The 17,370-nt window shown below is 38.7% G+C and overlaps 2 protein-coding genes across 5 annotated transcripts in view; both read left to right on the forward strand.

Moving 5' to 3' along the window:
- btbd8 (BTB domain containing 8) overlaps nucleotides 1-2,543 on the forward strand; it is a 38,204-nt gene extending 35,661 nt beyond the window's left edge. For all 3 annotated transcript variants that reach the window (XM_053636335.1, XM_053636334.1, XM_053636333.1), the window contains one exon: nucleotides 1,611-2,543. In XM_053636335.1, coding sequence (XP_053492310.1) covers nucleotides 1,611-2,152 — 542 coding nt within the window. In that variant the 3' untranslated portion in view covers nucleotides 2,153-2,543. The remainder of the gene's footprint in view (nucleotides 1-1,610) is intronic.
- A 4,926-nt stretch (nucleotides 2,544-7,469) lies between these two features.
- si:ch73-389b16.1 (clusterin-associated protein 1 homolog) lies at nucleotides 7,470-11,119 on the forward strand. 2 transcript variants are annotated; one of them, XM_053636300.1, is made up of 3 exons: nucleotides 7,470-7,544; nucleotides 7,807-8,003; nucleotides 8,302-11,119. In XM_053636300.1, exons 2-3 carry the CDS (start codon nucleotides 7,823-7,825, stop codon nucleotides 8,517-8,519), a joined length of 399 nt encoding a protein of 132 aa, XP_053492275.1. In that variant the 5' UTR covers nucleotides 7,470-7,544; nucleotides 7,807-7,822; the 3' UTR covers nucleotides 8,520-11,119. The 2 variants fall into 2 exon arrangements, with proteins under 2 accessions (XP_053492275.1, XP_053492274.1); XM_053636299.1 differs by having other exon boundaries at nucleotides 7,478-8,003.
- Nucleotides 11,120-17,370: the final 6,251 nt, after the last annotated feature.

Consider the following 17,370-nt stretch of genomic DNA (forward strand, 5'->3'; position numbering starts at 1 on the left):
CACTCTGACTTGATTTACGACATGCACTCACGGCTCAGCCAAAGCTGACCTCCTTCAGTAACTTCCTTCCTATAATCATAGGAGACTATCAAACTAGCCAAGGCAGCCACATTAGTCTGAAGGCAGTGAGTAAAAGGTACCAATGTGTGAGCCATCATTTCTTTTTTTTCCTTTTTTTTTTTTTTTTTTAATTATTTCTTTATTTTAGTTTTATTTATTTTAGCCTGGGATTAGCATGAGGATATTCTGATCCTCAGTAATACTCTGCGTGTCCCTTTATTAATCGATCCAGCTGGGAATTTATGCATGCTAACTATTGTTTTCCATCATTTCTGAATTCCCGTGTGTTGGTTTTTTGTGTGTGAGATTTATTTATTTTTTTTGTAATTCATACTCCCCGCCCCTATTTCATTTCCACTAGAGCATGATGTTGATAGTCAGTAGGAAACCATTTTCCTGAGCGTAGATCTGTTTTGTGTTGTAGTTTTTCCTTTTCAGTGTACTGTAGATTTTTGCAGTTTTGTGTACAGTGTGTTCTGTTACTCTCTTGCTACATATGTCTCTCTTTTGTCACGTTATATTATAATTGCAGTCTCTGTAATACTGCCACAGACATATCCCTTACCATATAAACCCAAAAAAACAGTCTGTCTTTTGCCAGTAACTGTCAGTTTGTCAATATAAAGATAAAACTGTTGCATCTAGTGTTTAAAAAAAAAAAAAAAAAAAAAAAAAAAAGACAAGTTTCGTGTAAGATTGTTTCTCCGTGTGCGCGTGCTTGTTTGTATTTAAAAAAAAAATGCACTACTCAGTTATGTATGCATCCAGATCACTATTATCTCCTGTGCCTGAATGTCACTGGGTTATGCATACAGGCGCTGGCAAAAGCATGGCTCTTTCTTTGTTTGAGTAGATGTAGATAAAAGAGACACGTGATGTAGGTTTCTCTCTGTGCATCACTTTTATGGCAGCTGTCAATCTTCATCACACAAAGTTCTGACGTGCTCCATATCTGGATCATTGTAAACCACTCGTCATTTAAAATGACCGTTTTGCCAAAATGGACAGTTTCCTCCTTAACCTAAACGCAGTGGGTCAGTCAGGACAGGTTTGGTGTCCTCAAACTTCCTGTTCTTTTTTTCAGTCTCTTCAGTGAGACAAGGACACATTTCTGTGCTTACTTTTTGTGTTATCTAAACAATGTCTTTCTGTAGATGAGTGTGAGGTTTAATAAATCAAGAATGCTAAACGGGCATCTCTAAGCTTTTTGTGCGTGTCTGGAAAAAAAACTTGTACACCAGACATTTTCTTGCTGATGATCTGTGTTCAGGATATGGGGGAAATTGTGTGCATTTAATTCTTGGCCAAACTAATATTTTGATCATTACGTCTTGACTAAATGACAGTGGGGAATAAGGAAGTAATAACTTCTCTTAAATGTACAAATTTTGGTTATATACATATAAAACAGAAGCTCAAGCTAGTAACCGGTTTGCACTAGGGGTCAACATGAAACGTGAAAAAGTCTGTGCTGAAAAAAAGCCAAAAAAACAAACTCCATGTATGGATAAAACAGTTGGTCATTGTGCAGTATTGTGGATTGTTTTTAGGGGACTTTGAGGGTTGTGACAGATCGGATCAAAGCTGCACACATGACCGGCGCCCATCTAAAGTCCTGTCCCCCATTTACGAGATGGATGTAGGAGAGGCATTCGAGCAAAGCTTGGACACGAACAGGACCGAGGAAGGACCTCAGGACGAGACTCGTCAGGACGAAGAGGGGACAGAAAAGAAAAAGGAAAACGACGAAGAGGAGGATGAGAGCACTAAGTTTGTGGAACGAGACTGGAGCTTGCTTCGGCAGCTTCTATGTGAGCAGGAGTCGAGTCTGGGCGTGATAAACCCAGTCCCCGAGGACCTGAACCTGGCTCAGTATTTGATCAAGCAGACCCTGTCCCTGTCTCGAGACTGTGTGAACGAGCAGACCTTTGCTCATCATGAGAAAGAGATTCAAGGTTTCAAGCGCTGGGCTGAGCTCATCTCACCAATGGAGGACTCGACCACCAGCATCACTGTGACTAGCTTCTCTCCGGAGGACGCCGCCTCTCCGCTGGGAGAGTGGACCATCGTGGAGCTAGAGACGCACCACTGACAAGGATGAACATCCTTTTGTGTAGGCCATTTTGGAGTACTGCATTTTCTTCCCTCTACACTGACATGTGGATGTTTCTACGTCTTTTTAAGGGACGCCAGGTAACCTTTTTGGTCCGCACATGAACTTATTTCGCCTAAAGTTACATCTTCTAAGGTACTTAACAAAGAGTGGACCGATGGACTTGATGTTGATTTGCATGTGGACATTTTTTTTGTATAAGTTATACTGTTTTACTTGGTGTCGCCTTGATCTTTGTAGAAAATTAAAAATGTATACCTGTTGCACTTTCTGTTAAACGAGCGTTAGGCAATGGCTTTGAAAAATGATTTAGTATATGTAGTAAGTATGGTGCTTTACATCCATTGTTCTATGTAATAAAATGTGTGGTTATACTTTGTTGCCTTGTTTATTGTTATAAACGTGGATCAAAAGTTGGCATAATTAGCAAATATATAGAATGGTCATCATGGAAAAACCTGAATATGAAAAATATATATATTTGTGTGTGTGTGTGTGTGTGTATCACACAGTATCTCACATAAGTGAGCACACCCCTCACATTTGTGTAAATATTTGATGATATCTTTTCATGTGACAACACTGAAGAAACGACACTGTGCTACAATGTAAAGTAGTGAGTGTACAGCTTGTGTAACAGTGTAAATTTGCTGTCCCCTCAAAATAACTCAACACACAGACATTAATGTCTAAACCACTGGCAACAAAAGTGAGTACACCCCTAAGTGAAAATGTCCAAATTGGGCCCAAAGTGTCAATATTTTGTGTGGCCAGCATTATTTTCCAGCACTGACTTAACCCTCTTGGGCATGGAGTTCACCAGAGCTTCACAGGTTCCCACTGGAGTCCTCTTCCACTCCTCCATGACCACATCACGGAGCTGGTGGATGTTAGAGACCTTGTGCTCCTCCACCTTCCGTTTGAGGATGCCCCACAGATGCTCAATAGGGTTTAGGTACTAAATTAGGGTTTAGATACTGTGTCTGTGTGTTTTTTTATATATATATATATATATATATATATATATATATATATATATATATATATATATATATATATATGCTTGCATGCAAGCAATATGCAGGGCATGGTAGATTTCTGTGTATAAATAAGGAGCAGATTGAGGCAGTTCAAACAGGCTTTGTTTCAGGGTCTTGGCAAATGTGCAGACGAACCCTTAACAGAAAAACTATTGTTTTTCTCTCTGTAAGCAGATAAACATTCTGTACTAATCTAAATGACATGACGCGACCTTCTTAAACGTGTATCCTTGCACAGGCGTACGACACAACGTACAGCATGAAATAGAAGACAATTTGTCTGACGTTCCCCAACTTTTAATCATTCTAAATGATAACTGAGACCTCTGATCGATAGAGAAATTACAACAGAGTAAGGCATCGAAACATCAGACCTTCAGAATCCTTTTACGGTTCAACTGAATCCTTCATAACAGTCATTTTAGAAGACTGCTAAGGCTGTGGGGTTTCTTCGGACATAAAAGTGCCCTTGGTTTAAAGCAAGCATATAAAGAGTTGAAGCAAATGGTCATTTTCTTAAAGAATAATTAATTTACAAGAGTCATGAGATGGATGTAACAGATCGTCATCATCATTATTGCTTGGTGGATCTGGCACCCAGTCAGGTTTGGGATAAAAGTCGGGGGTGTCATCATAGGGATCGTGATCAGTCTTTGTCAACGTCGGCGTTTGGTTATTAGTGACTGTTTTCAATGATCGTGAGAGACTGCTCCAAACAAGAGAAACAATGCAAGGCAGGTCGATTTTTAATTGGAGACCCTCAATTTTTACTGATTTCCCTGAACACAACTTTAGTGGAATAAGAATTAGTGCATGTAAATGAAGTGTAATAACATTTTATTCTTTTTAGTGATAAGTAAGAGTGCAGCTTACAGTACACACCTGAAGGGTGAGTCACCATACAGGCCCTTTTCCCTGTGTCCTACAGGACGACGTTGTCCTCTTCAGTCTCTCTGACTTGGCCTTTCAGTCAAACTCAGTGCCTGGAATGAGACCGAGCTTGCCCTTGAGCTCTTTTATCTTATATTGAACCTGTTTGTTTGTTCCTAGGTGGTTCAACAGTTATTAGCACAGCCCTGTTCTTGATAGTTGACCGTTTTGGCCAAGTACACTGTGGAGTTGCTTCTTGCAGGGATGATATGATAGATTGATCCCCATGGAATAAAACGTTCTTGGCCACCACACACTTTCAATGCCTAGTACAAAAGCACTCTACAACCACAGTACAACCAAACTCATATTTTACAGATCAGATCAGCCCACATGAGCCTTTCCTATGAAGCAATAAGTGAAGGGCTAGAGCTCACATCAATGTGCATCAGTGTCAGTGATAGCAGGGTTGGCGGTTCGATCCCCGGCCCACGTGCCTCCACACGTCGAAGTGTCCTTGCGCAAGATGTTGAACCCCAAGTTGCTCCCGATGGCAGGCTAGCGCCTTGTGTGGTGTGTGAGTGGGTGAATGAGAAACAGTATAAAATGCGTTGCAGAACCACTAAGGTTAAAAGGCGCTATATGTAGGTGCATCTCAAAAAAATTTAATATTGTGGAAAAGTTCTTTTTTCCCTGTAATTTAATTCAAAAAGTGGAACTTTCATATATTCTAGATTCATTCCACATAACGTGAAATGTTTCAAGCCTTTTTTTTATTTAATCTTGATGATTACGGCTTTCAGCTCATGAGGGGAAAAATACAGTATCTGAAATACTGGAGGGCAGCCTCCCCCATACATTTCATTTACTGTCATGTTGCTGTTCCCACAGTATTTAAAGAGCATGGACCCTCACACCCCTCACACATTATTCACGTTCTGAGCTGGTGTTTCTGCCCTTGTCTTTGTTTAGTGACTGCAAAATGAAATTTTCTGAAGCAATGAAGCGTTCCTCTCAGATGTATTGGGAGGGTCATCGCTCTAATTTTTTCAATACAGTGCATGCGAGTGGCATCTGGTGGTCAACAGGATGAAGTGCAGCTCCTCGTAGACACTGCAGCGAGGATTTTGGGTTCCAGCTAATGCACATCTATGCATTTCAAAGCTTTGAAAACGTTTTTATTTTTTAACAATAAAGTCAACTGGTGGAATAATGCTACGCATTACTTCTATCCATCCATTTCTGTACCACTTATTCTACAGAGGGTAGGGGCGAGCCTGGAGCCTATCTCAGGGAACTCGGGGCACAAGTCAAGGGCACCCTGGACGCGTTCACATACCTACTCAAACACTGCAGACAATCTGGAAATGCCAATCAGGTACACTGTAGGTACACAGGTGCAGTGTTAGTGGAATGTTCCAGATGAATGTGACTTGCTCACTCACACCTAGGGGAAATTTAACAAGTCTACCTGCTGGCATGTTTTATGGAGGTTCATGCAGACACATCGAGAACAAGTGAAACTCCCTACAGACAGTATCCCAAGCTCAGTACTGAAGCCTAAACTTCAAAAATCTTCACAGGTTCATTTACCATGTTTTATATTATTGTAGCTGGATTTTTAATTTCATTAATGTTTCGATTGGCTCTAAAAACAACACTGTAGTTTAATTTTTGCTGTAATTCGGTGCTCTAATGTTTCCTGAGCTAAAGCCTTTGCCCAGTCCTGATCTTCAGTGTCTCTGAGATGACATCCCATTAGTTTAAGTTATTTTTAGTCATGTCCAATAGCATAGTGGAGAATATGTAATGCAATCACAAAATCCCACAATATGACACAGTAGGCTTCATGATGTGCCTAATAGGTACAGAATACTCATAATGCAATTTGATGTTTCTAGTGAATAGTGGGTAGGGCACTGTTTCAGGCTCAACCCTTCTGTCAAGCCTGGAAAACAGCTGCCTGTAACTTTACTATCTAAAAAAGTTCAGTTGTAACAATAAAACCTTGCAGTTCTTTTTTTTTTTTCTTAGTAGCTTTTGCTTGTCTTGTCTTGATCACCATGTCTGATACAATAATGCTAGCATGGCCATTTTCAGTATTATGGTAGTACTAAGGTAACAATAATGTACTTTCCTGTCACTGCTGGAGTAGCACTGCTAAACATTAGGCTAAGGAAAGTCACAGAATATGATGGATGTGGAAAAATATTAGTATATTATAGTCTGTAATATATTGTATATACAATACTTGTCTGTCCACTGTGTGTTCACAGATAGATACACAAAGTCTCTATTGAATCAGCAAAGTGTGCCTCTTTGACATACCCTACAGATAGGACACCAAATTAGCCCAGTTCTTAAAATTCAATACATCTCTATTTTAACTTTATAATAAGCCTTATTGTTGAAATGAAGCACTCACTGTGGGCTTTAGAGGTTTTGGTACTTCATGTGACAAACCAATGTACGTTTCTGAGCAGCTGTCGTTTTACACTAGAGGCAACCTTTTGTTGTCTTTGAAGAAACATCTTGTTTGGCATTTGGTTTTTATACTCAGCTAAATATAAACCTGTATGTACAACATATGCCTGTACTGAACAAGTGAGGTGGTTGGAGCAACAGCTTGAAAAAGAGAAGGGATTAGCTTCCAGCGATATAAAGAGGACACGGCAGAGAGCTGTGGAAGCTGAGGAGACGGCACAGAGACACTGTAGCGAAGGGGCGGAGTAAACTCCCTCTCTCTCTGTGTATGAGTGTTTGTGTGTGTGTGTATGTATATGTATATATATATATATATAAAAAAAATTTTTAATTAGGGTTCTGAACTTTTATTTTAAAATCTGTTTTGGGACGATAGCTGTGTCTCATATCGGATAGTTGTGTATTGTTTTAGACAGTGAGTTTACATTACTGTCTAATGTGTTTGTACTAATTTTGGCAAATCTCTTGTGTAGTCCATGTTTGTATAACCCTTGAAAGTTCCAGAATTTCATTTTATAGAACATGTATGAACACTGGCTTTTAGGTTGGAAATGTACTAGATTTGCACACAGTAAATACTTTTAAGCATTACTTATTAGTCTCATTGTCTTCATTTGTTTATACAGTTAATACATCCAAGCTTTAAAATAACTTTGCTCTATGAATGCATAGAAAACAAAACCATGGAAAATATAGTAATATACTGTGGGGTACAAAAGGTCAACCTTTCCTCAGATGTGTGTGTTCTGTGTCCCTGATAACTCTTAGGGTTAATGAGGTCAGTTAGCCGGAGGACGAGTATGAGGCAGATCTCATGACCGTTAGATCACAGTTTGTTTGTCTTTGTTTGTTTTCTGGCTTGAATTCGAGGTGTATATAAGGAGAAGGCATTTTCAACCAAAGAGGGATGGTTAAAAAGGACAGCAACAGTGTCGTAAAAGACCTTATAAATTTGGAGGACTTACTTAACAGAACTGGTACAGCTAAGTATTTAGATCAGAAGTGGTGTAATAATAATCCTTCATATACCACATTGTACAGTGATGTTCTGTGATAGAACGATACAGTACCAGCTGCTTTGCTTTGCCGCATGAACAGTAACAGTTTCTGCTTGGAGTCGTGTTTCCACATGATACTCCTCTGTTTATTTATTCCTAATATTTGTTGACCAGCATCCTGTGAGTCTTGAAGAGAGAGAGAGTGTGTGTGTGTGTGTGTGTATGGGTGTTGGACGTGCAGCCAGTTTCAGGAGGACATGAATAAGCTTCGTGGTGAGCTGAGTGAGAAGGAGCGGGAGCTGCTGATGATCCGCAGGGCCAGTGGAGCCAAAGCCTCACAGCTGGCTCAGATGGAGAAGATGCTGCAGGAGACCAAAAGCATGATGGATAAAAAGACTGAGACGGGGACAGAAAAACACACTTCTGAGGACAACATGGGTTTGTGTCCGTTTTCTTTGTGCTTGTTTAATGGACACTTACTTGCTTGATATCTGTGAATTGAGTCTGAAATTTATTTATTAAGTCAGTACTGGAAGTGTGTGTGTGTGTGTGTGTGTGTGTTAATATTTGCACCATTCTGAAGCTTTTCCCACGGGTTCAATGCATTCAATTACATTAAATGTAATTGAAACAGCAAGTAAATCTGAATACTATCTGAGTACATAGCTTTTAAAGGAGCCAATAGTGATGCAAGTTCTATCTGACTCTTCTGTCTCTGTCTTTTCCTTTCCATCAGTGTCTGAGCTGGAGGAGAAGGTGCAGCGCAGTAAGCGAGAGCGGCGTAACTCTCTACACCGCACACAGCTGCTGGAAAGTCAAATGAAGACAGTGCGTGGGGAGCTGGTGGACACGCTGGACCACTTGCAGACACTCAGAGATGTCCTGCGGCGCTCACAGCAGAAAGCAGAGGAGCGGCAAGCAGCCATGGAGAAACTGAATACCAAGCTCAGGTGAGGCCCTGACCGGCAAACCTGACCTCCATGATAAAAAGTGACATGGAGTGAGAGGAAAGTGATATCCTACTGATCAGGCTGTTCTATCAGTTTAAAGCAATGCTCATGTCTCATACCTCTCAGTCTCCAAGAGGGTTTTTTTTGTTTGTTTGTTTGCTGGATCCAATTTATGATTCTAAACCTTGACATGAATGACTTCTGTGTGTTAAGAGTTACGTTTTTGAAATACTTTATCCATTGTGTGTATTGAAAAGTAGAGTTGTGTTTTAGACTGGAAATATATGATATCATTTGGCAACTGTGATTTGGCTTTTGCTGTGAAGAAAGTAAATTTTTCTACACACACATTATTGGAGCATGTTGACAAGCTATTTAGACACAATTTATTCACCATCAGCAGTGTATTTCCTTTCGACAGTGTGGGAGAAGTTTTGGTTGCGTTCTCAATAACTTATATGATATTGAAGGAGCTGCTGATATGAAAAATGTCACCAATACAATACCAGTTTTATGCAGCTAAAAAATAATATAATACATGCTAGCAATATCAGAAAATATACTTTTATACAGTCAAAAATAAAGCAGACTCGAGTAGTTTTCATTAAGCCGAGCTTTTACTGACATGAATGTCAAACAACAGCATGTGCAACAATGCAGCTGAACCAGTTCAACCACTGAAAATGTTCCACTGAACCCTAACCCACATAATAGACAGTCAGTACGTTTACATGGACAACAATAATTCAATATTAACCCGATTAACATAATACTCTGATTAAGAAACTACCATGCAAACAGGAATTTTTTATTACCGTAATCCGATTAAAGTCATACTCGGAGTAAACACAAATGGAATTAAGACAAGTGGAGTACTCCTGTTTTAGTCGCATTATTGAAGTGTATTACAGACATGTACACACCTTAATCACATTAATGTCGTGTGGGAGTTTTCACTGCATCGTGTGACAGGACATGTACACACATGGCAACGCTCAACCGTTTAACAGCAAACAAGAGAGCACGGCTGCGTCCCAAACCGCGTACTTACCTGCTATATAGTAGGCGAGATACACGTATTTCAGCTACTATATAGTAGGTAAGTATGTGGTTTGGGACGCAGCCCGTGGCTTCAAGCAGTCGTCTATTTGCACGTACAGCATGACAAATAATTAACCGCATTTAAGCTTTCATAAAATAAAAAATAAAAACACCCGAAACTGTACACGGTCCCATAACGAAGACAAACTGTATGTCGATACGTGAAACTCTGGAGGGAACGTCGGACGGCGTTATGTGGGGATGTAATGACGTGTGCTGTTAATCGATTTATGTTCTTTAACATGTAAAACGGGAACATTAAAGGAATATTCTAAAAGCGACTCATGTAAACACCTTAATCACAATATCGTCTTATTCAGAATAAGGTCAGAAATTAGATTACTGCTGTCCATGTAAAGTGTTGTGATGTGAAAGACCATGCAGTGTTGAATGACCATACAGTAAAACATCATGATGGGTGTGCGCACAGAAGCAGCTCAGCTTGTGACAGAGCTATTTCCAATGTATTTATGTCAAGTCTCTTAAAACTGTAAAAAAAACAAAAAAAAAAACTTTTAATGACACAACTAGGTATGTGTGAATATAAATATTTAATATAGCAACAATTGTCTGACCTTTTTTTCAGATTACAGTATTATTACAACATTGTACTAGTGCAGCAGGTAGTGTTTACACTTCACAACTTCTGGTCTCCCGGGTTGGTCCTGAGCTCAGATTACCATCTATGCAGAGTTCTGTATGTTCCTTTTTTTTTTTTTTTTTTTTTTTGAGTTCTTTAGTTTCCTCCCACCTCCCAAAAACATCCGAAGGTTTGGCTATACTAAATTGCCCCTAGGTGTGAATGAGTGTGTCAATGTGTGTACATGGTGCCCTGTGATGGACTGGGGTCCCATCCAGAATGTAGTCACCCCTGGTGTGCCAGGGATCTGTGTCCGCCGCAACCTGACCTGAATAAAGCGGTTACTGAAGATGAATTAATAAATTAATGTATTTCACTATGGTTTAAAAAAACGTATTAAAGTAAAAGCATTTTTCCGTCTGTATTTAATTCTGGAATTGCCCTCTGCATGTGCAGTGCTGCTTTTTTTTCTCTTCAATTTGCTCAAAATATTGACCCAAATTTAACAGAAAGCTGATGATGATTTGAAATGTTCATCATAACAGTGTTATTGGCACATTTCTAGCTACTCCGCATAAGCCTCACCTTCAACTGTATCACCTTCTTCCTAATCACTGATCATTCGAATTTTCACTCGTAACATATATTAACTGTTGACTTTTTCTTTTTCATTTTTATTTTGTTTCACTGCTATTTTCTGAATTATGGCCTTGTTTAAATAAAGACTTTTGAGTCATCTGCTGCGCACTTGTGTGATAGTCATATGGTGTCTTCTCACTGAGGTTTTATTTTTTTTATGTGTGAGGTTTTGTTTCATTCCCCCAAAAGGGATCCACGAGGCAAGTTGAACAGGATCAGTCGCTGTAAGAACCAGATAAGAGCCTTCAGCAAATAGCACACAAGGTTTTGATGAACACACATATATATCATTTCACAAGCAGTAACAGTATAAATCTATTACAAGGAATTGCTATTATTCTGTTAGGTATTAGAAAATTATATATTTAAAAAAATATTTCCCTGGTATATCGAAAACTGAAAGCTGTATGAATAAAATGTGTGAACATTTTACCACAGATGGGTAAAATGAAACGTTAACATCAGTGTACAGAAATGTCACTGTTCATGTTAAAGCCATGTGAATAGCAAGCAGTATATAATTTGATTTATGAAAATGTGTATAGATGACTTACGTATATTTTTTTATGATACATTATATACTATAATTATACTGTATATTAATATAGACATATTATGTGGGGAGTCCACGTGCACTTGCCGGAGTATTCTAGGGGTCCATGCTGAAAAAAGATTGAGATCCACTGCTTTAGTTTTTCTAAGACTGTAGATTAGCCACATGTCAAAACTGCCCTGTTCAAGCAGGCAGGAAAACACTAAATATGAACAAGCTAAATATGGGTTTTGCTGACTGAAGCAAGTTCTTCAGCATGCCATTTCTGTGTTTACAAAACATATCTCTAACAGAATCTCATATTCATCACTTACACTCCATCATATTTATCTGTACTAAGATAAGTACAACTCTAAAAATGCTTACCTGTAGCAGTCTCTTTCACTCTCTCTGCTGCTCTACTACAGTCATGCACACACTCATCTTGTTTTCATGCTCTAGAGTTCAACATTTAAGTGGAAATAACCAAGACACACAGTCATGAACTGCAATAGTGTTCCTTCTCATAGTTACAGTAGACTTCAGTCAGACTATATGCACATAATCGCAAAGGTGGTTTTTTCCCCCACTTGTTTTAAGCTGATGTAGTTGAGCTGTACCTTGAATAGTTAATTCTCTTCCAATTTTTGCAATATATCTTACAATAGGAATGATTAATCATTGACCCACTGTCTGCACTTTCACTTAACTTTTATTTGAAAATGGATTAGATTGAATTTGGATTATTTGCTATAAAACAAGATCTTTGTAGAAACGGAATGTTTAGCACAGTCTGTCATTAATTGTCTGTCCACTGCTCCTCCTTCACTGAAAAGCAGGCACAGGGCCGGGATGGACCTCTATTAGTACTTGCTGCCATCTCATTTTTGACCACTGGGTGGAAGCTAAGTGCGATTGTGCAATATCTAGTAAGGCGAGCAATTCCATGGAACATTAGCTTATATTTGTCTTATAACTTGTTTAAAATCGTTGGTCACTCAAAAGAGGTCATTAGTATATATGTATATATACATTGGCTATAAATGGCTGATATAAATGGTGTTGCTCTGCCACACTTGACCCTATGGATGAGCCACTAGTTGCTGGATTTGTGATCAATAGTAAAAGCAAAACCATTTTTTAAAAAATTGGCTCAAGAAAAAATTACATACAGCAACTTTAACTATGACGATGACTATTTTGTTGTAGTCAGTCCAAACCAAAAAGTTGGAATGAGTTTCTACAGGAAATGCACCGATTAACGAGAGTGGCATCAAAAAGGGATGCCTGACTTCAGGGTTAAACCCGAATGTTTTTCTTGCCCCATTCATGTCCATTTCACATTGGCTTTGGTTGCAAAGCACAGGCCTCAGAATGAGGGTCAATTTTTACTAGATGGGTTAATCAGCATGCACAGATTACAAAGCATCTTTTGTCATGCAAAATCTTTTCAGAATGAGGAATAAACCGATACGTGGAAACATTGATGAAACTAAGCAAAATAAAGTCCAACACCAAGCCTTTCTCCTGCTAGCACAAGACATCACCAAGTAGTTAATATATTGGGGGAAAAAACAATAAAACACTGGCCAACAACTTTATTAGGTTACATTAGCTTCCACTTCTTAGCCTAGTCAAATGGGACTGGGCAACACCTTGTACATGCCTGAGCTGGTACTACGACTTTCAGTCTGTATAAACAATACTTTCATTAAATTTGTGTGTGTGACTCCATACCTTTTTATAATCCAACTTGTAATAATCATATCTCTCATGTGTTTCATCGCAACATTGTCCACAGAAACTACCAGACATTATGCTGAGGTTTTTTTCCTATTCCATGTCTGTTTGTGGTGTGATCTGGTTTTCAGATTAATGCAACTTTAAAAAAAAAAAAAAAAAAAAAAGATTCTGGGCAAAGACAATGTTTTACGTCATGTTTCCATCCTAGCCTATAAAACTGAGAATAGAAGACGGAATGAAGATTTATTCATTATTTAGTCAGAACAGAACGTATGAGAGAAATCTGTGGTGCAGTTCCTCTTGAGTGAGACGTGGCATCCGTGGCGTCTCCTGCTGTGATGGCTGGTGGTATTAATGTGACTCTGAAGCACAAATAAGAAATGAGAGAGGTAAAAGCATCTGGGATCTGTTCTGTCCTAAACGTGTTTCAGAATGGTCTTCAGAATCCACGGGTTTACAGAGAGATGACAGGTTACCTTCTTATGAAACTCATCCACCTTTACAGACTACCTGGTGTGTCGGTTTTAACCATGTTCTTATTGCAAGGGTTAGGGTTAAGCCATTTGTGTGTGTGTGTGTGTGTGTGTGTGTGTGTGTGTGTGTGAGAATGTGCATTCTTGTGGATTAATTATGCATGTGAGTAGATGGAATGTGCTGTCTAAAGCCAAAGTAAATTTCTACTGTTCCAACGGGAAATGTGGAGGCACAACGTTTACGTGTCCCCCCAAAACATTAATGACCTGGGATTTTACGAACTGTCATTGGGGGAGCTTTAGTAGGGCATAACTGGAAGTTGTATGTTGTACATTCATATTGTTTATACTTTGATGAATAAAATCGGAACAATACCTTTTCTTCTGACAGTGAACAGCTGCAAATCAAATCGTGCATTCAAATGAGTTTGCAATGGAATTATTGGTAAGGCCATGGTGTGTGCATGTGTGTGTAACTAAAGCAGGAGACAACGGCTGAAAATGCTGAGCTTGCTGTGAGGGGTTTAGGCTCTAAACCTCTCCTTGTGCTACTGATTGCACAGACTGCACAATCACACACAAAGCAGATCTCCAGCAATTTGCCACCTGTAGGCCACAAAGTGCTCAATCACCCAAGCCAGCAATTCCACATTCCAAGCACATCAACATACCTTTTGGTGATGTTCTTTCAGCGTGTTTTTGCCTCAGCACAGACACTGCTTTCATTCTTTTTTTAATTTAAATGTCCCAAACACATTTGTTCCCTTTTACAATCATTAACACAATACAGCATTTGCATTTGTTTTTTAAATATGTTCCTATATTTAATGGTCACTTCCTCAAGCAGCAAATGTCTTTCCCTTAGGAGTCATATTAACTCCCTTTTCATTCTTGTATGGTATTTGATAGTACGCTTCACTTTTTTTAAAAAATCATTAAAGCAGACTGTGTTGTAAGTGTGTGAGATGCTTGTATGAGTGTATAAAAGGTGCAACAGTAGACTCCAACAATACTGGGCACCTGATACACTTCCACCAATACCACACACACACACATTGCTGTGACCATGTCAGTGTCACCGTCAGTGTGTGAAAGGTCTGATGGGCAGTAACTGAGAAAAAGCTTACAATTCCTTCACACTGTTTAGTCTGGTGAGAAGTTCTGATGGAGCTGGACAGAATTAGACAGGTGGATAATTTAGCGTGACCATTTTGTGAGCCTGACTCACCCTCTGATTCCTACTTAGTCTCTCCCCCAGAGTTTCTAAATAAAACAAGATGTACTGTATATCCAATACACATTACACACAAGAACTGTGACCTACCACAACGGTTGAAACTAAAGAATTTCAATTTCCTCACTTTGGTGGATAGCTTAGATAGAAATATATCCAATATCTAATAACATACTGGTATAAACAGAACATGTTCTGCATTCGGATCTGGGCTTAATATTAAAGGGAAAGGTTTTTGGCTGTATTTTGGTCGGATATTAAAACAAGAGCTGACAAGACCTGCAGTTTTGGACCAGCTGGATGGAAACATCTTTCCTGATCTGCAGTTGAAGCCAGACTCTGTGGAGGATTTGGGCTGGCAAGAGCAATGCAGACCTTAAACATATTGAAAGAAGGAAGAACGTAATAGTGTTGGATAGAGGTTGAATCTAAAAAGAGGAGAATTAAAAGAAAAGGAATAGAAGAACAAAGAGAACCAACATAAGTGTTTACCTGATAAAATGGGAGATTTACTAGGTAGGTAGGTGTACCTTGTAGCAAACTGCTGGTAATATCCTTTATAATCATACATATATAATCATATCTTTTTAATGCAATTAAAAGTGCTAATTAATAAGTAATAAGTGCATTTCAACAAGCGATGTCCTGAAATCACACGTAAACTCATGTGACATCATTTGAACAACATATGATAAATGCTGAAATGTGAAAATAAATGAATAATAAAACATTTTACATATATTATTTATTGTAACTTATTACATTAGTTTTTGTAGCAGGGCCATTATAATGAACTGAAATGAAAACTACAGAAAGGATTTGTGTAACAAAAAAGTGCAATAAAATTTTCATTTCATTTCATCAAAAGCTGAAGCAGAAAAACAATACCAAGCAGTTAATAAAACTCCCGAAAATTGTGTAATATATTATCAAACATACAGTGCTGTGAAAAAGTATTCGTATTTAATCGTATTTGTTTTAGTATCTGATTTCTTCTGTTTTTGTACATAACTCATAATAAATTGTTTCAGAAATTAAACCTAAATCTAAGATACAACAAAGGCAACCTGAGTAAACACAAAATACAGTTTTTAAATGATAATGTTATTTATTGAAGCAAAATAGTTATCTAATACCAATTGGGCCTGTGTGAAAATGTATTTGCTCCTATAGTTACTAATTCCCCAAATCAATGAAACTGTATTCATAATGGGGTTCAGCTGGACGAGACACAACCAGGCCTGATTACTGCAAACCCTGTTCAATCAAATCTACACTTAAATAGAACTTTCTCAACAGCATGAAGTTGGTTAAAAGGTCTTATCAAGTAACACACTATGGCAAAATTTTAATTCCATAAATGATGAGGAAGAAGGTGGTTGAAATACAGGCTCATCTGAATTTTGCCAAAACACACCTTGATGATCCTCAAATCTTTTGGGAGAATGTTCTGTGGACTGATGAGTAGAAAGTGGAACTGTTTGGAAGACAGGGGTCCCGTTACATCTGGTGTAAACCAAACACTGAATTCCACAAAAAGAACATCATACCTACGGTCAAGCATGGTGGTGGAAGTATGATGGTGTGGGGATGCTTTGCTGCTTCAGGGACTGGGCAACTTACAATAATTAAGGGAAACATGAATTCTGCTCTCTACCAGAAAATCCTAAAGTAGAATGTCCGGGCCTCAGTCCGTAAATTGAAACTCAAGTGCAACTGGATTATGCAGCAAGACAATAATCCAAAGCATAGGAGTAAATCCTAGTCCTAGAAGTAAGTAAAAGTCTGAAAGTTTGGTTGCAGTTATTGCTGCTGAAGGTGACACAACCAAATTTTAAGTTTAAGGGGGCAAATAGTTTTTCATATGGGTGATAGGTGTTGAATAACTTTTTTCTGCTTTAATAAAAAAAAATGTAAAATAAAAACTATTGTGTGTTTACTCTGGTTACTTTTGTTTTATGTTGTATTTTGTTTGAAGATCTAAAACTATTTAGTATGAGATATACACAAAAACAGAAGAAATCATGGAGGGGAAAATAATTTTTCACAGCACTGTGCCTTTTATAGCCCAAAGTATGTGGACACCTGACCATCACACCCATGTGTGGTTCTTCCCCAAACTATTTCCACAAAATTGGAAGCACACAATTGTATAGATTGGCTTTGTATTCTGTAGCATTAAGATTTCCCTTCACTTGAACTAAGGGATCCAAACCTGTTCCAGCATGACAAATCCCTTGTGCACAAGGCAAGGTCCGTGAAGACATGGTTTGCCAAGGTCGGAGTGGAAGAACTCGAGTGTCCTGCACATAGCCCTTATCTCGACCCCACTAAAAACCTGAACTGGAACACTGACTGCATCCCAGGCCTCTTCATCCCATGTTAGTGCCTGACCTCACTAAAGCTCTTGTGGCTGAATCCCCAAATCCCCAAAGCTACACTCCAAAATCTAGTGGAAAGCCTTCCCAGAAAAGTGGAGGTTATAATAACAGCAAAGCAGGGACTAAATCTGGAATGGGATGTTCAACAAGCACATATGAATGTGATGGTCAG

The sequence above is a fragment of the Ictalurus furcatus genome, chromosome 11 (genome assembly GCF_023375685.1).
Source record: "Ictalurus furcatus strain D&B chromosome 11, Billie_1.0, whole genome shotgun sequence".
NCBI lineage: Eukaryota > Metazoa > Chordata > Actinopteri > Siluriformes > Ictaluridae > Ictalurus > Ictalurus furcatus.

Excerpts from the sequence above, each read along its gene's own strand:
- si:ch73-389b16.1 (XM_053636300.1), top strand. The coding sequence starts at position 7,823 with ATGAATAAGCTTCGTGGTGAGCTGAGTGAGAAGGAGCGGGAGCTGCTG. Across the intron at positions 8,004-8,301 it reads CACTTCTGAGGACAACATGG|TGTCTGAGCTGGAGGAGAAG; the intron begins GTTTGTGTCCGT and ends CCTTTCCATCAG.